Here is a 21725-nt window from a genome sequence, read left to right as displayed (position 1 = left end):
TCAATCCCTCCGTGAAGGGCAGGAGCACACCTCTCCTTCAGGTTCGACCCTCAAATCTCATTAATTGTGGCAGCATCCTCAGGGCCCGATGTTTGCACACGACATTCCCAAAAGGAGAAGGGAGGGAGAGGAGATGAGCACACCCTACATGAACAGAAGGCTGACTGCTCGATCTGGCTCCCTTCCACCCTCTCCTTCACAGTCCCCAGGGCAAAGCTCTGCTAACAAAGAGGGGCTTTGCAAATACCGCGCGAGATAAGCACGGTAGCACACGCGGCTTTTTGGCATCTGTTCATCATTAAAGATACCCTCACCTGGATGGCTGGGGAAATGGCCCACCTGCTTTTTAGAGATAGGCTTCATCCCTTCTCTCCCAGCAATCTGCCAGTGCTGAGTGATGCTTTAAAAATATACCAAGACATGGTGCTAACACTGAAGCATTTCCTTACCCAGCCGGGCAGGGATAAGATCTGCATCTCACAAAAGGCCAACATATGGTGCTGATAGCTCCCTGATTATGTCAACATTTATTAGTTAAGTAAAAATCACCAGCCTTCTTTAAAGGAAGGAGCCCAGATGCCTGCAATTAATATTTCTGCACTCCACCGAAGAAACTGTAATGCAATTCCTAATTCCTCTACTTGAGAAGGCTCAAAACTCCCAAATTATGTCATTAGAAACTGCGACGGGGCAACGAGAGGTTTGCTGTAATGTATTTTCATTAGCCCAGGCTAATTGGAGCCAAATGAGTAAAACAATGCAGCGAGGGCGAAGCAACAGAAATCCTCAGGTCTTTAGGAGCAGAAATAAATGAGGGTAATCAGTGGTGTATGCAGAATACAGCATGTTCAATTAATATAAACGGCAGAGCAGACAACGCTCCACCAGGGCACGACAGACAGCAGCAGGATGGCAGCCTGAGACTGGGAGGATGCTGGGCTCTCAGGGACACCCAAAACAGCAGCATTAGGGGTGCAAACCCTCACAGTAGGGGATATCTGAGCAGAGAAAGCAGCACAGACCTCAGGATTTGGGGTTGAAACCCCAAAGGTTGCCAGAGGAGGGGAAGCTGAGCAGATAAACCAGCATGACCATCACAGGAGATGGAGAAAGGAGATGGCTGCCTATGGGAGTGACATCCAAAAATCAGAACTGGAGGGTCAAAACCCTCACAAATCACCACAGGAGGGAAATCTGAGCAGGGAAAGCAGCACAGACCTGGGGAGGAGATGCAAAAGGGGAGGAGATGCCTGCCTGTCACATTAGAGGAAAGGCAGTCGTGGCAGCTCTACCCTTGGCAGCTCCAACACTTGCCACCTGCACACACAGATATTTTGTGGGGGTGGATTCTCTGATCCATCCTCCTCCTCCTCCATCTTTTCATCACGTCAGTTTAATTGTTACAGTAACCACAGTAAATTGATTTTGCAATTTAGCTTTCAGACCCTTCTGAAGCGAGAACAACCAACCTTGTCTTTCACTTCAATCTTCTTCTCAAAAAGATCAAGGCTGCTGTCCCTCAATTTTCTCATCTTTTAGAAGAGAGAATAATGATGAGCACGCTCTTCAGCATTTGCTTCTGGTCCAATGTGTGGAAGAGCAAGAATTTTTTTTTTTTTTTTTTTTTCCCCATTAGGCAAATCTCCTTTTTTAATATTATGCTTTGGGACTTAAGGCTTTAGAGATGACATTATTTTGTAGCTCAAAGGTCACAAAATGCCTATGCTTTTTCACGTTACTGGCATTTTGTGTAATATTTGACACAACTGTTTTGCCTTTCCCAAAGAGGAATTGCCAATAAATCTAACATTGTTCTCCAAGTACAAAGCTTAGAGGCTCACATACCTGTAAACACTGAATTTTACTGTACAAATCCTACTGAAATTAAGCAAATCATATGAAAGCTTAGCAAGCTATCCATCACTCACAGCCACAGATACCCTGCCTCTTTTTCATATTCTGGAAAACAGTAATAAGGTTCTGCATCCATTAATAAAATTGCAATTTCATGATCCAGTCTGCACTAACCTTGTCTTTCATCAGTTCCCATCAATAAATGATGCTCTGTGACTTAAGCACTGTATGATAAACATGTTTTCAGTCAAAGACCAATTTTATCTAAAAGCAATTAATTCATTTTTGGTTTAGCATTTGGTATACAGGTTTAGATGGGGGGTTGGTCTTAATTCCAAGATTCCCCTCCCTCCTTATTCTCTCCCAGAACAAAAATAGCTTTCACACTGAAGAAATCTGAGGGGAAAGACAGATGTTAAATACTAGGAAGGTCAGAAAGCTTTATCATGGTGAAAGTGAAGATGAGCCAGCATTTCCTTTTGTGCCCTGCTACACTGATTGTGTCTGAAGATTAGGACAGACAGCAAATTACACAGGAGCTGTCCAAGCCATACAGCCAGAATTTTTAAAAAGCCAGTCATACTATATGGCACACTAGCAGTGGTTTAGGAAAGAATCAAACAGAGAAGCAAAGAGTTAAAATTATGAGCCCTAAGTCCTTCAGAATTGCTGATAAGCAACTAAATATTCATATCCAGGGGCTGTTAAAATATGTTCCAAGTTCCTGAAGTTTACCTAGACATTTTTCTCTTAGCTTGATTTGTTGGTCCCAGAAATCCATCTATGTATATCAAATTTTAAAAATCCCAAAGAGTTCCTACTGCAAAATCAAACAGCCCTAATCCTGCAACAAATTTTTGAAAGAGACCTGAGGCTGCATCATCCTTTAAAACCCAAGTAGAGGCCAACTTCAGACCCTGCTAATGCCAAATCCAGAATAAGAACATGAAATTCACTGGTAAGGAAAAAAAACAAAAAAACATCCCAGTAATCCAAGTTGAACAGGCAGCAATTGCTGGTATTATTTTATTTATTCTGCTCCAGCCCAATTGTGCTGAAAGACATTAACTTTTTGCTGTCCTGTGTAATTGAAATAGAATGAGTTATAAGGCAGACCATAGAAATAACCTGAAATAAGTGAAACTGCAGGTCTGGGCTGACCAGGATTGTTGGCAGTATGGGCAGACAATCATCAGCTCCTTGGGTCCCTTACAGATGCTACAAAAGAAGTTGGACTTTGGTTTAAATTATTTTTTTCAGAGAAAATCTCATTCCAGGGATATTTCCCTGTGAAATATTGGAGAGGAGAAAAAAAAAAAAAAAGGTAGATTACTGATATCCATGCAAATATTTTTTAAGTCCCCAAATTCTGCTCCTAAATAATTCTGCTCCCTTTTTCCCTTAGTGCTACATGACAAGGAGAAAGGAAGAATATACAGATCCAAGAGGAGATTCAATAACTGCTTTTAAACATAGAGAATAATCTGTGAGGACAGGATGAAATCAACAAAACTTATTTGAGATTAAATCCTGGTCCCTATTAAGACAGTGGGGAAACCTTCAGGAAGTCTATAGATTTGCCTCTTCTGCTTTAATCTATTCCTTCCTCCATTTTTATGTAACTAATCATTAAAAAGTTTAAAAGAAAAAAAAATTCTTGAAGTACTCCTGTAAGACAGACCTCCCCAAAAGAAAAAAAACTCAAACCATATTCAAAATAGTATTTCCCCAAAATAGCATGAAAACATAAAGCATCAGTTTAAAATGTCTGTGTGAATACTTTGATGTGGAGAAACTCTGATGACATTTATTTCCATCTTAGAAATTAATCAGGATGAGTATATCTATTAATAAATATATATTTTGAGGTAAGAATAATTTTCAAGAAGATGGCAGGAAAAATACAAGTCTAAAGGTGTTATTCCCAAGCACAGCATCCAAACCACCTTCCAAGTCAAATGCTACAGATTTTGCTATTTTAGCAGTATTTTGCTTCCACATAAAAGAGTGAGAGAAAGGACAGGGGGATGGTCAGTGAGAATAAGCTGCACATTTTTCAGCACATATTTGCAAACACATGACATTAAAATAGCTCAGACCCTACTAGGAAAGTCCTAAAGGATCTGCTGAAGGTCAGGACCAAGGTAGATTTCAGCTCCAGGAGGTCACAGAAGCAACTGGCACAAACAGAACACAAACAATTCAGCTTTTCCAGAAAAACAGAACTTGGTGAAGAATCTGTTTTTCCCACTTGGCAGGGAGAAGTGTGTTCAGTGTAAAACCTGGTTCAGATTTACTATATAGGTCAGAGTATGTAGGGCAGGCAACTTGTGGGACACCAGAGGTGACACTACACAGGCTACCTGCAGCAACTCATTTTTCCAGCAGCCAGCCCATCCCAAAGGTTTCTCTGATAGATTGCTCAGGTTAAGCTCCTGCACCCCAGCTCACCTTAATGCTCATGTCTGGGCATCAGTGCCCAAATGCTCCCTGTTTCCCACCAGCCCAGCATCCTTGGTTTTGCCCTTGTCCTATATTGTCTTTGGTATGGAGGGAAAAGGAAATAGTGGCTTTCAAAGACAATAACGGGAGAAGGCACAGTAATTGAAAATTACTCTCTCAGGCTTGGATATCAGCCACAGAAAGAAGAGCTAACCCAGTGACCTTCCCATCAATAGCAGCTAGAACAGGGTCTTGTATTATTATTTAGTTCCTTGAAAAAATAAAGCTCAAAACACCAGTGCTAACCCCACAGAGCCTGGTGTCACTGTATAACAGAAGGGTATTTTTTGTTGCATTTTACATCAGCATTTCAAGGGGACAAAACCATCCATGAACATTTCCCACAGCACCACAGAGAAATGCACTGACACTTCCCAGTTTTATCTCACAGCCAAATAAAATGAAGATCTTTGAGCTGATGTTTATTTGCCACACTCTAAGATGAAGGTTCCCCTCTGCAGTGCCCAAGTGAGCAGATTAGCAGGACACCAGTGAGGGTTTCTCTGCAGATGCTCTTTATTTGCTGAGGGAAAAGCCTTTCTGCCACAACAGGACACCTCAGGCTTTTGGGACTCCTCACATGCCCCTCTTTGCCAGTGGACACGGAGACCTGAGGGCTGTTCCCTAGCAAGGAGGCTCCCAATACCCTTGTTCTGGTCATCATTCAAGAGCCCTGCATGTGTTATTTCCAAAGAGGAATATTCATTCTCTCTCTTTCCACTCCCTGAAAATTACATCAATCCTTCCCTTTTACACACCCCAAAAGAAAAACAGCTCTGCCACATCCCTTCTGAAAACTGTGTCATGCACAGTTCACTGCTTTGCTTTGACATATTTAGGGTTTCCCCCAGAGAGCCAAGTTTTCCTTGGGAGCAGGGGGAGCACCTCAATCACCAGGATATCCCAAACACACATCTTTCCTTTCACAGCTCCTTGGAATCAGACAAGGAAGCAGTGCTGCTGGCATGACAGAAAGTCTGAACAGAAAGTCACAGACAGGAGCAAAGGTTGGGGAATTTTCTCCCCTTGTTGCCACTAAAGTGCTGATGAAGTTACACATCATTCCTGTGCTTTAAACATTAAAGTAGCAGGTAAAGGTCAGCATGGTTCCTAACTGCCCTGTTAGCAGGCAAGTTTCAACTCTGATGTCTCTTTCAAAACAAGAAGTGATCTCTGTCCTGCCTGAGTTTAAAAGGGAGATTGATTTGCTCTTGAGCAATACCACTTGTAATTACAGCTATACAGAGGGTAGATAAACCAAGGGATGGGAGCAGAAGAGAGCACCAGGACTTTTTGAAGACACTTATCAGAGACCAGACATGAGGCACTGAGGTTTTTCAGAAGGGTCACCACCTGTGTTACAGCACTAACACAAACAGAGGCTATATTCATTTCCAAAAAGAGGCAGATAACAAAAAAAAGCCTCACACTCACCAACATTAATTTCAGAATTCCTTAGCTCAGGCCCACCAGCCTCCCACAGACACAGGGAGAACAAAAGCTGCTACAGCTGTTGATTGTCAGATCTCTTCTAGAGAACTTTCACCATGACCATGAAGACCAAGTCAGCAGGGAGTAACTCCATCCAACACCATCATCAGCTTTTTATTTCTGCTGCAATATCCCACCACAAACAAACTCCAGTTCTAAAAACAAACGAACAGGCTCCTCCTAGCAATAATCTCTCTCTCCCTGGCCATCATTGCCATTATCATTTCAGGTCTAGATACCACACCCAGCTGGACACCTGAAAGAACAACTCACACTGACAATGGGGTGGCCACTGGGCCACACAAAAATGTTCCCATCCCCTGCTGCTTTCCCCCAGTCTCTGTATTCAATTCACACAAACCACGTGGGATGAGATTTTTATACCACCTGAAGTGAGACACGTGCCACAAGACTGGGTTATTTGCTGGTTTTCTTTGTTGTTCCATCTGATGTTGCTCTAAAACATTACAGAGATGAGAGAGGAATTTCCACCAACCTTCTCTGCTCCAGGGCAGGGGCATGCCAAGGTCACCCAGGGGATCCTTCTGCTGGGGGAAGGGCTCACTCCACTCAAACAGGGAATCTTCTCAACAATCCCCAAATTAAAATCCCTTCCTTCTCCAGAAAAGAGGAAAAGCCTGACATTCCTTGCTGCCTAATTTTTATATTATTCCCATCAGCATTTGCTATTGACAAGTCAGCTGTGATTCATCACCCATGATTCAGGACACCCCACAAAACACTAATTAGTAGATTAGCAAATAAAGATTTTTGCCACCTCAGCAGCACTTTACAAACACTAATAGGGGTTTTTAAACTCCCTTCACCTGTCTCTCACTTGGAGCCCGCCTTTCTCTTTCCCCTCCTCTGCCTGCTTGCAGGGAAGCTCCTTCCTCTTCCAGCTGTGAAAAATCTGTATTCTGCCCTACCCACACCTTACTCGCTCCCTCATCTTCTCTTTTCCTCTTTTCACCCTCAGGCATCCTTGTTCCAATTAAAAACCCCAGATGGAGCAGCTGGAAGATGCCTAAATATCCTAATGAACAGTGAGATGCAGCAAAAGAGATATTTAAGGCTTCACAAGGAGGTGAGCAGCACAGAGGGAAGGAAATGTGAGTGACAGAAATAGGGTAAGACATGTTTGCCTAAAAATGAGGATAGCAGGGAGCTCCAAAAGGCAGGGGATAAGCAGAAAAGAGGAAAAGAACCAAGCCCATTAACATTTGTCTTTCCTTATCAAGGTTTTAGGTGTGGTGAGTTCTCTTGTTGCAAGCTGTCCATGGAGACACAGCACCATGTAAGCCTGTAGGAAAGAGCAGAAGCTGATGCTGACAGATATTTAAAATGCACTGAAATTCAATAGCTCTGGTTTCATTCCCCATAAATTTCCAGATATCCACAGAATTGAAGTGAGATGTGAATAAAATTCACTCTGTATTGCAGAAAGAAGAAAGGAAAATTACACAATAAATACCAAAGTTTCAAAATAAGTCTTCTTATTTCTGCTAAGGATGACTTAGAAAAAAATAAAATTACAATAGAAATTTCAAGGAGAGAAGGAATAATTTCATTTAAAGTCAATATATGCACAAAATCACATTGTAATAACTTCTTGGAATCATGGAATGGTTTGGCTCAACCTTAAAGTTCACCCACTTCCAACCCCTGCCATGGGCAGGGACACCTTCCACTGTCCCAGGCTGCTCCAAGCCCTATCCAGCCTGGCCTTGGGCACTGCCAGGGATCCAGGGGCAGCCACAGCTGCTCTGGGCACCCTGTGCCAGCCCTGCCCACCCTCCCAGGGAAGGATTTCTTTCTATCATCCCACCTAAATCTCTCTTATTTTAGTTTAAAACCATCTCCCCTTGTCCTATCACTGTCTGCACATGCAAAAGTCAATCTCCCTTTTTCATATAAGCCCTTTCTAGGCACTGCAAGGAGCTCTGAAGTCCTCATGTCTGCAATTTCCAAAGCTCAGGTGCAGCACCTTGCACTTCTTTGTCACCTTCACTAATTCATGAATAAATTTTAAAGCCACTGTCTGAAAGTTTCTAAGAAAACAGAAGTTCTCAAAAAGCCTTTCAAGCCAAGATGATGAGGAAACTGTGCTGCAACAGCTCCAGCCTGATAACCTGATGGAGATGGCTGTGCAACAAAATAGAGAGATCCTTAGAGAAAAAGTTCAGCTGGTGATAGCAGCTGCCCAGAATCTCTGAGCAGGTTCAGCAGGGGTGAATCACTCTTCGTTTCAGCTTGCTCATGCTGCAATAGTTCTGCACTGTCAGGTGCACTGTGAGAGTCCACCACAGACTGGATTTCTTCCCTTGAGACACAACTTACCTTTTCCAAGGAAATTTCAAGGTTCCTTTTAGGGGTTGCAGACATCAGACACCTCAGGTGGGAATTTGCAATATGCTGTTGGTGCTCAGTGCCTGATTGTCTGGTTTGGGGTAAGAAAGGTGAGACCAAGCGGTGCCTGTCTTTAGGTTTCTTTCACAAAAGTATGATTTGATTTCCTAGAAAAATCTGGGAATTTGCCATAGGCCAATCTCCAAAGGCAGTGACAATGCAGACAGGGACTGTACCACAGAGCAGCACCTGCCTTGTTTGCAAAGTGCAGTGCTGATTAAAAACCAGCATGTAGGATGGCCATGCTAGGAGTTACTCTTGTTTTGCTGGTGATGGGGAACAAAAAAAGCATTGTGGTAACAGTGGCTCAATAAATTACGTGCAGCAGAGTTAATGCAGGTGTGCTTTCTTGGCCATGGAGCAGGCAAGGGACTCAAGGAGTGACTCTGAGGCAGGGAAATTTGAGACCAGCGGTGCTGCCTTCAGCAGAAAACTGATTATTTGGAATTAATGTTAATAAATCTAGCTCTTTTTTCCTGTACCCACTCCCCCTTCTCCCAGCCCTGCCACAAAGACTCCCTGCACGCTGCTGGCTGATTACAGTATCCAGCACAAAACAAACCCGCTCCCCTTCCTTTGTGTCACCTATTTCCACTGATACTGAACCTTTGTGTCTCTTGCCGTGGCTGACATGCCAGCCAGAGCCAGCAATCTTCACTTGGCAGGAATTTCCATGTGAAAGGGATATTTCGAAAAAAGCCTGTGGGCTGGAGCCAAGGTAAAAGCTCCTCACTCTCTCCAGCAAATGCTGCTGTGTGAAAGTATTGAGCCACTGCCCTCCAAACCACTGTTCCCATGGATTTGTCCCAGGTTGGAGCCTGTCATTGTCACAGCAGGAGTAGGAAGAGGGTTTTTCAGTGGGATGGAGATCGCCAAGAGCACAGACATTGTTTCTTCACAAAGGAAACAAACTTGAGCCCGAGGTTTTGGTCAGGAACACATCCCTAATGCAAAGAGCCCTCGGTTCTGCTGCTCCAGGAAGGGTGACTGGAATAACCCCAGGCAGGGGCTGACAGCTAAATCCAGGTCATTGAGAATGAGAAGCAGCCCCTGAAACGAACTGCCAGAGGGTGATGCTGGGCAGTTTAGGTTTTGTTTAAATTTTTCAGATGAAGATTAGGATGCCTTCCCTGCATCACAAGTTATTGCAGACCTGAGCAAGACTTGCTGAGCTGCAAACACCCTTGCACAGAGTGAGCGCTGCAAAAGAATGAAGCTCTGTAGAGCCAGGGTTTCATTCAGCATTAATTAAATGACTGATATTGGTACTGCTGCTCTTTCAACCTGAGCCACGAGCTGCACTGGGTCTGGGTCTTGCCCAGAGTGTCCCTCAAGAGGGGAAGCAGGCACTGGTGTCAGGAATTTCTTCACATTGCTTTACTGGCAATCCCAAGCCCTTCCCAGTCACCTCAGCATCCCAGCTCCTCTCTTGGCTTCCACCACAGCATGCCACCAGCATCACCACCAGCTTTCCTCCCGCTCCTCTGCATGCCCAACACCTGCACAAGGAAGGATGGCTGTACCCCAGGGAAATCCCATCCAGGAGTTTGCCCCAGACTCTAGGTAGAACTGTGGGGTTTTAGTCATCAAATCTGACTGCTGTAGCCACCCAGTCCTTGCAGTGGCTCCCTGCTTTGTGTGAAGCAAAAAGACTGGATACGGCACTAAAGACTGGATGTGGCACTTGGGCCATGGTCTAGTTGGGATGTTTGGGGCATGGGTTGGACTCGATGATCTTGAAGGTCTCTTCCAACCCAGTCATTCTGTGAGTTCTGTGAAGCGAGGCAGGAGAGGAGGGAAGTGCTGTCCCTGGCTCCCAAAGGCTCCGTGGTGCTAAACCAGCCTGGAGCAGCTGCAGAGCCACAGGGACAGGGCACGCAGAGCCAGGGGGACAGGGCACAGAGAGCCAAGGGGACAGGGCACACACAGCCAGAGGGACAGAGCACAGAGCCAAGGGGACAGGGCACACAGAGCACCACGAGGACAGGGCACAGAGCACCAGGCGCCACCTGCCCGGGCAGGGGCTGGAAGATGCGCATCCCGGGATGCCTCCCGTACCCACGATGGATGCCGAGGCGCTGGGCTGTGCAGCTCGTGCCCTGCTGCCGCGGCACGGGCGGGCTCTCTTCCCTGCCTTCCCTGCCTTTTTCCCGCGGGGCAAGAGCTCCGCAGCGCGGCCGCTGCGCGCAGTGCGGCTGGAGCGGGGCCGGGGCCCCTCCCGAGCGCTGCCCGCACCTCTGACCGCCCTCACGGCTCCTTTTCTATGGCTCAGGGCACTAAACCCCGGCTGAGCATCGCCCCGAGCGGACGGGACCGCTCCCTCCCCTTCTCATTCCCACTGAGGTTTCTTATCCCCGCTTCAAGGCTGCCGCTAAAGTTCTGTGTTGTGCACTGCAGTTCTGACCAGGATGTGCAACAGAAATCATTTCATCCACACATAACCGTGTGCAGAGGAAATCATTCCATCACACACCAATTTTACTAGATTTTTCACACAGTCAAAACTTGTAGAAATTTACTGTCCAATGTTCATTGCCCCCAAGTTACACAGTTCTTAGAATCTGTAATCCTACTTGCAATCGATCTCTTCCCCTTCCATGTCAATTAGCTTCTCATTCCTTGCTTCTCTCACCAGGTTTTCCCAGACCAGGTGTCTCCACCATGCCAGGGGTGCTGTTTGGAGCTGATGGTTGCTCTCCTTTGTCTATCTTCCGTCTACTCCCAGTCTGTTGAGATGTTCACCTCGTCAGTCCTTAGAAAAGAAACTTAAAATGCCCTTCCCTCGGGGCAAAACCCCCGACTAAAGTTAAATAAAAACATTTTCAACTCGGTATCATTTCCAACACTACCATTTAATACTAAGGGCCTCTTGCTTGTAGGGTTTTCCTTACTGGCAGGCTGGAGCACACCGAGTATCTCACATTGAAACACTGCTGGTACATCCCACACAGGGGTTTCCACCGGCATTCAATCTTCCCGATGGGAGGCAATCCCACAAGTACTCTGCACAGCACTCAGGGACAGCACATTCCATGGTGAAAGGTGAATTTCCCCACCGTGACCCCTGGAAGCTCATGCCCTGTGCCCACTTCTGCTCTGCACCCTCCCCCTGCCCCCAGTTCCTCTGCACCCTGTCCCCTTCACCCCACCACCAGAGCACCCCTTATCTCTGCGATGACCTCTGGAAATGCCTTTTGTCTCCAACAGCTCATCGCCCTGCCCCTCACCTGCTGAGATCAGCTGCTTTCCTACCGGGAAAAAAGAATAAAAAATGAACCCTGGGAATAATGAGGAGGTCTGAGAGCTTTCAAGTTCTGAAAATAAATAAATAAAGGGAAGGAGGAAGGGAGAATTGTGTGCTTCGTTTGATTAATTCCCTTTCTTCCCACCCCCAAAGACCGTGCAGTAAATAAAATGAAGCCCAGTCCTGACAGACACGAACCTTGACTGTCTGTTTATAGATGGTGTGAGTGCCAATATTCCAGCGGGACTGTGCAGAACGAATCTGTCAGGGAATCAGAGCACATGTTACAGAGTGTGAAGGTACATGCTTCACATTAAAAACAAATCCTCAGAAAGTGCAGAATACCCTAAATCTACATCTGCCACACTGGTTATTCCTGTTACATTCTTAAAATTCATCCTGAATTTTATTTTCCACATTTTGCAAGTGTTAGATCTGCAAAACAGCATTATAAGTGCAGCTGTTGCGAAGTTCAGCTCTGAATAGCTATGTAGCTGAATGCTGCCTGGAATTCTGATTTTTACCTCTGAATATTTTCCCATCTTCTGGAAGGTGCCTGGTTTGATAAAACCATCTCTTCTGCCTATGATCACTGATACCATCACATTTCAGGGTGATTGTGAGAATGCCATTTTTTCACATCTGTTTCAACCCAGCTCTAGCACCACCTTTTCCTAATTGCCTCAATTCCTCAGCACCAACTCCCTGTGCAGCTGCTTTTGCTTCTGTATTGCCATTACTGTGTCCCCAAGAGCCATGTTCAGTGCCACTGATGTCATTGAAAATAATGTCAAGGAGCAGAAAGAAGCCTAGTAAATGACTAATTTATTTTTAATTTTTTTAATCCCTTGTTGCCATCACCACCTCCTGACAAAGGAAGCAGACTTGAGGAGGGTCTGTGATGTACACCAATTTGCAGTGTAAATTTTTGAACAAGGTCCTTGATCACACCAGAATTCAGTCATCTGTATTACCAGATATACAGATATTACCAGAATACAACACAGAAACCTGCCCAGTTCTGAGACATGCTTTAGTATCAGCTGATGACCCTATTGATTTATTTTGTGTTTTTCATAATGAGTTATGGCTACATTATAGAGTTGCCTGCACTGGATTGCAGTTTGATTTTCCAAGTGCCATTTCTCAGACGTGATGTTTTGATAAAAGCTTTCCTCACAACAAAAGCCACTCACTAATCATCTTAACAGAACAGTGTTGCAAGTTTGTATCTACAGTTCAACAACAAATTAAAACCTTTTTATTTTCATCTACACACCCCTGAACAGAGGCTGGAGCACAGCAAAACAGGCAGTGTGCTCCCTCTGATCCCATTTTTCCTTGGAGGTGGAGAAGAACACTGACTATTTCTCCTCTTCTCCTACACATCAGCACTGCTGGAAGCTATCACCTCTCTCTGGTTGGACTTTGCCAATAAAAATAGAATAAAACATTTTAGCTCAGCGTTCCTAACCCACAGCTCTTCCTACAGGACTTTGCCTGAAAAATCTGTTTCCTCAGCAAACAGTTCATCCCCTTCCCATCCTTCAGCTGGAGCTGAAGCCAAAGGCATCAGCACAACTTTACCAGGTCTGAGTTGTGTCTCTGCAGACTGTACAACGTCCTGACACAAAACAAAGCTTCAAAAAAGTAAGGAAAAAAAACCCCAAAACCCAAGAATAAAAAAACTCCAATCATGCTCCTCCCACACCTTATGGATTCCAAACCTTGGCTCATGTGTCAATCCAAAAGTATGAAAAAAGCCACAGGGAGGGAAGAGCCAAAATATATTCTTTTCTCTGATTTCTCAAAACCAAGGTCCCAGGTGCTTGCTGGAGTTTTTGATATGATTGCACGTTGTCCTCATGTGTCTATCTGTCACCAGCAGACCAAACTCCCTGGCCCCTGCATCTCCCCAGGGCTCAGAGCAGAGGGGACATCCCCTGGCCCTCAGGTGGGTCACTGTCCCCCCACAATTATTCTGCCACTTTATTTCCTTCAGGACATTCAGAGTGACCAACACACTGAAAAAGCAATCTGTCGTGGGTACAAACAGAAAACATCCCTTCCTCTGCTCAGGAACAGAGCTTCTTGTTCCATGCCAAACCCTTCCTTCAAAAAATACCGAGCTAATGGTGCTGTCAGAGATGAACCACCAGCCCTCAGACAGTTTTGTGAATAACTCTTTGGGGGTGGCACAAAATTGGAAAAAGTTAGTGACCTGACCAATGTGAAATATTATTTCAGCTGAGAAGGAAAAGGGACACTCTTCAACATTCGCCACAAGCAAGGCAGCAATCCCCAGCACTGCTCCAAGAAACAACTTCCTTCCCCTTCTACTCACCTCAGGTTTTGGGATAGACAACAAGATTTAAAATTGGGGAAAAAAGAGGAAAAAAAAAAGAAGGCAAGAAGGACCCTAATGAGCTTGCAATATTCAACCTGGCATTGTTTCTTGAGGACATTTCCTAGTGTGCACTCAGTAGGTGAGAAAATGCTGACAAGATATTCTCTCAAGAGGCCAAAACATCTTTACTGGCTCTTAAAAAAAAACCAAGGAAGTTTGGCAAAGGGTTCACCACAACATCCAGTCTACATAAAACACTTCTCAGAGCATTAACTTGGCCCATTCAACTTAGCAAACTTTAAGGCCATTTGATGTTAAGTTCCTCAAAATGCTCCAAGAAGGGGGAATTATAAGACAGAGAGACAGGAAGACAGAAAAGAGATTGAAAAGCACACAGGCCACATACACATTCAAAGAATGCAAGAATTTGAAATTAAAACATCCTGAATATCATTCAGGAGCACACAATTAGATAACTTTTACCTCCAGAGACCAAACTACATCACAAAAAAATTAATTATAAATAGAATTCCAGTCCAGCACTCCTTCACTTTTGACCTGGGATCTGTAGCCATACTTTTCTGGCTCAATTTTACTTCTGTTTAAAAACTGGAATACTACAAAAAGCATATCTACAGACAGTAGATCCAAGATTTCCCAGGTTAAAAATGGACATTGAAGGTGTTTTGATTAAACTTTTTTGTTTAAACTTTTGTTTAAACAATCACTGGGACTGGGAGAAGGGGAACAACCTTCCAGCAGCACCATTTTCCTTGTGCACACTGAAAATGGTAAGGATTTTCCAATATGGACTGTGTTACTATCTTGTGAGGACACTGAGAGCAGAAGGAATCAGTAAGTGAAGTGAGGAGCTCAGAATTTCAAAGTGAAAAGGGTGAAAACTAAAAGATAAAAGAAGTAAAGCTAATTTTAAGCCCATTCCCTAATTTGTAACGCTCTAGTTACTGGGAGCAGATATGGAAATACAAAGCCTCTGATCCTCTGCAGCCCTGCCCAGGATGCAGGAGGCCAGGGGAAGCACACAGAGAGATACAACTTGTGCTTTCTGATAGAAAGTCCAGATTTAGGGCATTCTGAGTAATTAGACACAAGGAACTGTCCCGGGTAGGTGCACCACCTCCATGCAATTGAAACATGGCGCAGTTACTAACCAAACTTACACATTTATAGAATGTTTGTGGCTTTCAGGACATGAGAAATCACAGCTGACATCATGCAAGCAAGAGGCAGGACACTTTTGCTCAGCAACTTCCCACAGGTCTCAGAAAACACATTTTAGGATAAGGAGGCAGTTTTACCTCTTCCCAGGTCTCGTGGAGGACAGGGTGGGTGGTCTTTTCCAAAGGGCTGCAGTTGTCTCCTTGTGTCACAGGACCACTGGAAGGGCTCATCCACACACCAGCTTCTCCCCATGGAGCCCACAGCCAGATATTTTCCATGGCAGGGTTTACAAAACTCCTATCCATAGTGCTTAGCAGTGTCAGTCTGCTGCCAAAGTTTGTCAGCTATAGCCTGGAAGCATCCAACTTTTTCAGGTTGGAATCCAAGGCCTCTGTTCCATATGTAAAAGCTTTAGGGCAAACACAGTGTGCACTCACAGTGCAAAATTTCCTGTGGGTGGTTTTCTCCCTGATGCAAAAACTCTTTTAACAGTGAATTAGAATGCTTTTAACGTGTTAATTTTATCATCTAGTGGTTTTATTGTCACCACTGCCCCTGCTCATGTTTCCCAGTCAGCTGTAAAGGGGTGGCATCCTGGGCTGAAGCAGCAGCTGCCTTGCCAGTGACAAACCAGCCCTCCTGGGCTCCTTCAGAACCTGGCAGATCCATAACACAATCCCAGTCTGGGTCAGTAACATGGAAGACCAACCAGCACTGAAATTCAGCTCACCTAGGGAAGAATTTGCCCTTCTGTTGCTCTGACAGCCTTTGTCCTTGCTGTTAACCCCTCACTGATCTCCAAGCATTGTGTGATGTTCTGCCTCCAGCAGAGCCCCTGCCTGTTTTATCTGGGGAAAGCAGCTGCTGGAGACAGCTGGAAGGAGACTTTTATGATAATTACAGTAGCTGCAAAGTCATCTGTGCCGTGGTAGTGCTCAGATATTTACCAGTTTCTGTCACCAACACAAGTTTTAATGTAGAAATGGGTCTGCAGGCAGCCAGGGGAACCCACAGCACCCCAGCCCAGCCATGTTTCAAGGGAGGGGCAGCTGCAAAGGGCTTGCAACCCCCTGGAAGGTGCAGGAGACATTGCTGGGAGCTCATGGCTTGGTCACTGTCAGGATGCTACAGATGTGACAAAATGGAAAATTGAACTGTAAACTGAAAACACTGAGATCCTTTTAGTGTCACGAGATCTATTTCCAATGGCGGTGTTTAAAGAGTTTGTGTCTCATAAGATGATGTTTCTAATTTCAGAGAAAAAAAATGACTGCTCATCTGAGCCTTTCAGATGCACATCAGCCAGCAAGTAATTGAAGACAAACTATTTTTCTGTAATAAACCTTCATAATGAAGCACCAGAGGAAAATCCTAAAGTTCAAGTCAATACATCACACTAATCTGCAGAATGGGATTTTCCTGCCACTAATCTTGTTAGAGTTGGGGCACTGTGCAAATATATCTAAACACATAATTACTGAAGAGATATTAAAGGGATCGATTTATTTCAATAAAAAATGCAAACTTTGAGGAGAATTCATTAATACTCAAAATCCAGCCAGGCAATAAATAACACTAATGAGCTGAGAAAAAGGAATAAATGAACAAGTACTGACATGATGTCTTATGCTTATTGCTGTTAAAGAGGAGCTGACAATTACTCCATTTGAAATATATATCCTGCAAGGGAAATGCTAGAAAGTGAGTGAAAGACTTGTTAAAAATATGTATGTACATATATACACACACACATTTTAAGAGGCATTAGGATGAAAACGAATTTAATTTCATCCTAAGGAGGCCATATTACCATTTTCATCACCCCTAAGCTGTGTTTACATTAGCAAACAGTGCTGTGCAACAGGAGCATGAAACAGCTGTTGCTGAGATGCTGCCAGCACAGCATCTCTGAATGTGTTGGGGGTTTGCTGCCAGCCAGCTCCAGGGTGGTCCTGCAGCCTGAGTGCCTCACAGAGAGCAGGGCACCCTGACCACAGGGCTCCAGGATCTCCCTGGTCCATTCTGTCCCAAGGGAACCCCAGGGTGAAGATTCTGTAATGTCAATCAGATCACAGCAACGGTGGGTGTGGCAGCAAACACAGCATCTTCCTCAAAAGCAGCCTCCTGACTGACACCAAAACGTTGCCTGCAGCAGAAGCACTCAGGGTACAGTAAAGGACAAAAGAGCCAGACACAGCAGAGACCCCAGTGCAACACTCACCACACAACCCAAATGGCCCAGTGACAACCAGGGGGATGTAACATAGCCTTTTCAGTAAGGCCTGTGAAAGCTTGACAAGACAGAACCCAAGAACATGTTTTTCCTTGTGCTTGGGAAGTTCTGCAATTTCCCAAGAGGAAAAATCAAAACATTTGGTTTGGTACTTTGGAATTATAACATGGTATTCAAACAGCACACTTAGAAGTTATCCAGGCTGCTTCAGAGGACACTTGCAGTGATTTTCTACAGGCTCCTGAAACAGAACAAAGACAGTGAAGGGCTGAGGTGTGTCCAGAGAAGGGAACAGAGCTGGGCAGGGGTCTGGAGCACAAGTCTGATGGGGACCAGCTGAGGGATCTGGGGTTCTTTAGGCAGAAGGCTCAGGGGGACATTACCACTCTCTACAGCCACCTTAAAGGAGGGGGTAATGACATCAGGGATCATTCTCTTTTCCCTGGGAACCCAACATGAAGAGAGGAAATGGTCTCAATTGTGCCAGGGGAGGCTTAGATTAGATATTATGAAGAATTTCCTCTCTGCAAGGGTGGTCAGGCATTGGAAAAGGCTGCTCAGGGAACTGATGGAATGGCAGCCCTGGAAGTGCTCAACAAGGTGTGGATGTGGCACCTGCAAGTTTTACTCAATCCTACAGTTCTTACAGCAAAGGAGGTGCTGCCACCTCTCCTGGTGGATGATCCCCACTTTATTCACTCATTTCTTACCTGAAAGCTGCTCCTGTCCATTATTTGGGACAACAGACTTCAGTAGCTGAGGAGGAAGAAAGCTCAGATATCAAAGATGAGCCTGTTTTGTTAAATCACAGTCAAGTTATGAAAAATCACCATTTCCTTCAATAGTCTTATGTGGGAAAATGCTGGCAAGGCACCCAAACCTCATCCAGACAGCAGCTCAGGCTTTCATTGGATATAAGCTGAGTGATTTATGTAGCAGCATGTACACCATGATGTTATTTCCCTTGCAATTTATGCTCTCAGAGGGCAGAGAAGAGGTGGCTGTGCAGGAATTACACATCCCTTGCTCCTTCCAGCAGATGCCTCCCTGCACAAACACCACTTTCACAAAAATCTCTGCTGTGTTCTAGCCCACATCTCTAGTTTCTGTAAGGGCAATTACTACTGGCAACCAGACTAATAAAAGTTATAATTTTGTCATTTCTTTAGTTTATCCTGGAAAGAGGAGTTTCTTAGTTTTCATTCTGCTGAGGGATTCCCCTCAAGCTTTCCTTTAGATCAAGGCAAGGGGAAACCTGGCAATTTCAGGGCATTTTGTTGCCAGCAAGGAGTGGGATAAAGCAGCCTGTTCTGCACAGTCTGCTCAGGACTGCAGCTCCGGGCAAGTGATGAATCTGCCACCAGATGTCACCCAGAGGCCACTCCTGCTGCCTGCTGAGACTCCAGCAAGGCCCAGGATTTCCTGCAGGCAGCAGGGATGGTCACAGCACTGTGATCTCTCCTGCAGCTACACCCACATTTAACTTCAGATTTCTACTTTGCGCCACCCTGAAAAGAGAAAAAAAACTTTTAAGATGCAGGACGTCTTCAAAATGCTTTGAAAACTGAAGTACATGGCATGAGCAAAAAGCAAAATGCTATGGTTGTTGATATCTTTGCTGGAGGCCTGCATTGCTCCTTTTACAGAATTTTATCACTGTGCAGAGTTTACCCTTATCTAACTCTTAGGGGAAAAAGAACGAGCTACTAAGACAGATAATGGATTGCAAGGACACAGCAAGCAATGCAGAAAGATGCAGAAGCACTCCATGACAAGGGAATAGAAAAGATTTCCTGTCATGATAAAGACAATTATAACAGGAAAAAAAAGCAGAATAAAAAATCATAAAGTTTAAACAGATGAAGACTATTAGATGCATTTTACAAATTCCTGATTACACTTTAAAACTTCATTTCATGGGGACCATCCAAAGAAAGCACAGAGGGACACAATTTCCACTGTTCAACATTCAGAAAGTTCCACATGCTTTGCTACAAATCAAAATTTTGCTTTTTATCAAATTATTTACCAGAGAGAGATCTAGAAAGCACAAATTTAGCATTGCAGCTTCAGTGGTAGTGACAGACACAAGAAACTGTTACTGAAAATATTTGTTGTGATAGGAAACAGAGGGAAATGTACGACAACAGTTTTGAGGCAATTTCACTTAATTCTTTTAATCTCCTAAATACAAATAAAATGTATTCCAGTGCTTCCAAGAGTAAATCAACAATTAATTACTTCAGCTCTGAACAGCAGCATCTAAAAAGAGGGATGAAATCACTCCTGCAAATATTTCAGCTTTTTGAAACTTGTCCAGCTCCATTTAAACAAGTCCAGAAACAATTCCAGCTCCATTTAAACAAGTCCTAACTTTTCACTTTAAGTCAAGGTTCAGCTAAAATTACCTTCTCACATTTGCCACACAGTCAATGTTTTTCTACTTTTAGAAAATTCTGCCTGTGTCAATGATTTGAAAATTGAATCTGGAACTCTCAGTAAGGATGTTTGTTCTTAACAACAGAAAAATTAGAGGCCACAACTCAGCTGTTTATTGAGAAAGAACACACCAACACAGTATTTGAACTTTTGCTTAGAAATTACTTTAAGGAGAAAGCAAGAATCAGACAGTTCATAAAAATCAGTTCTGTGCATACCTGAACTCTCTTGTTTCCTCTCACCCAGCTAAACTGTACCATGACAAACCTGGCAACAGTTCTTCTGGTTCTGCTAAGTTATGGGAATGCTTATGTTTTCAGAACTTTAAATAGTGAAGCCTGAAATTAAAAAAAGACTCCCAAGCAATCCAAACAAGATGCAGAAAAAGAAGTTTTCACCTCATGTCAGCTCTAATCCCCTATAAATAAATAGAGTGAAATAAAAATCAAGGTTTACACTGGCAATTAAATACTTTCCTTAGTGTGACCTATCATTGTAACCACCCAGTGGTAACAAATGGACTTTCAGTACCTGTAATAAAGCAGCTCAGAGTAAACAAAATACTTATTTTTGAGAAAACATACAAAAATCACAACTATTATATTAAGGACTCTGTTGTAATTATATACAAAATAACTACCAGAGCATTTGGTTCATACAGTGTTGAAATCAAGTTCTTGGTCCAGTGCTAGAAATGGGCAACCATCTCGAGCTTGTCTGCTTGGGGACACAGACAGGACAATTTGTGTATATTCAAGACAAAATTGCAACCACAAGGTAAAAGGACAGGAAGCAATTAATGCAGAGTTGTTTAAAAAAAATACTTGAACAATGCCAAGTTCCCTGCACTGTCCCATCAAACCATGTTTGGAATACCCACAGCACATCCACATTCACAGTGCATCCACCTCCATTCACAGTGTTTTGGTTTGGGATTTCTGGGGACTCAGATGTCCTTTAGACACTTACCCCACCCAAATTTCAAAAGCCAGATGCAATGACTTCCTGCTACAGCTCAGATTAAGAGTTTCAACTGGTGTTCTGAAGAGAATTTGCTGTCTGTGAACCCCTCATTACACACTGCTGCAAACTCATATTTAAATGTAACCAAACTCCACTGTAATGACAGTGCCAAACCTGAAGGAATACCCATGAAATATTTGTTAGCTCTTGGAAAGTGCTCATAAGCATCAGCTGTGTTAATACCCTGTATCTCAGCTTGCCACTCAGCAAATCTTACTCAGAGAAGAAAAACTGCATGGCAGCAACAACCCAGCCCCTCCCACAGCTTGATAAAGCGCTCAGAATTTTTGAGGTTCAAACACAGTCAGGTCATTCCCATCATAGAATTCTCTCAGTTGGTTTGACTCATATTTTATGGAAGGTTTTTCAATTTGCATCCCAGGCTCCAGAGCGTTCTGTCCTACTATTTTAAGGTTCACCAGTTTTATTTTCCAGGTGTTATTCCTCATGGGGCAGCTGATGAGCCCAAAGATTTGCTCAAAGACACCCAAACAAGTATTGTCTCTGTGCACTGTGCCAGCCACTGCCACCAGCACCAATCCATGAGGGGACATGGCACATTTCAGGCCACTGGAATGCAAATTTGGGTTGAAGAGGAGACATTCTTCTTTAACCAAGGACAGCAGGCGCAGGCTCACCATGGCTGCACCCACATACTGTTCCACGTTTTTCTCCAAAGTGTTGTAACAGAACTTCAGTTTGGCATCCTCCCAAAAATGCTGTGGGCCCCATGTCTCTTCAGATTTTACTCCCAGAGGGTGCTGAGAGTTCAGGAGTTCAAAGTACCACTGGCAGAATTCCCCTCCTAGACCACCAATGTCATCTTGTGGTGACTTCTGTCCATTTCCATGATTCTGCAGTCAAGCAAATTTTTTTCTTAGAACTGTTTAGCAACAACATCAAATCATGCACACATACTTACATTAAACATTACAAATGTTCTGAGCCAGAGAGCCTGAAGAGAAACACCAAAGTAAAATCCCATTTTTTCTTACAAACAT

At 44.0% G+C, this 21725-nt stretch overlaps 1 protein-coding gene across 1 annotated transcript; it reads right to left on the bottom strand.

The window, feature by feature from the left end:
- Nucleotides 1-20178: 20178 nt before the first annotated feature.
- Nucleotides 20179-21725, bottom strand: LOC117010988 (uncharacterized protein C3orf38-like). The gene is made up of 2 exons (XM_033086184.1): nt 21720-21725; nt 20179-21578 (listed from the first exon to the last, which is right to left on the bottom strand). The coding sequence occupies exons 1-2, from the start codon at nt 21723-21725 to the stop codon at nt 21003-21005; spliced, it is 582 nt and encodes a 193-aa protein (XP_032942075.1). The 3' UTR covers nt 20179-21002.

Source organism: Catharus ustulatus, chromosome 2 (genome assembly GCF_009819885.2).
Source record: "Catharus ustulatus isolate bCatUst1 chromosome 2, bCatUst1.pri.v2, whole genome shotgun sequence".
NCBI lineage: Eukaryota > Metazoa > Chordata > Aves > Passeriformes > Turdidae > Catharus > Catharus ustulatus.
The sequence above is the reverse complement of the archived record's forward strand: the minus strand, read 5'-3'. Positions and strand labels throughout refer to the sequence as shown.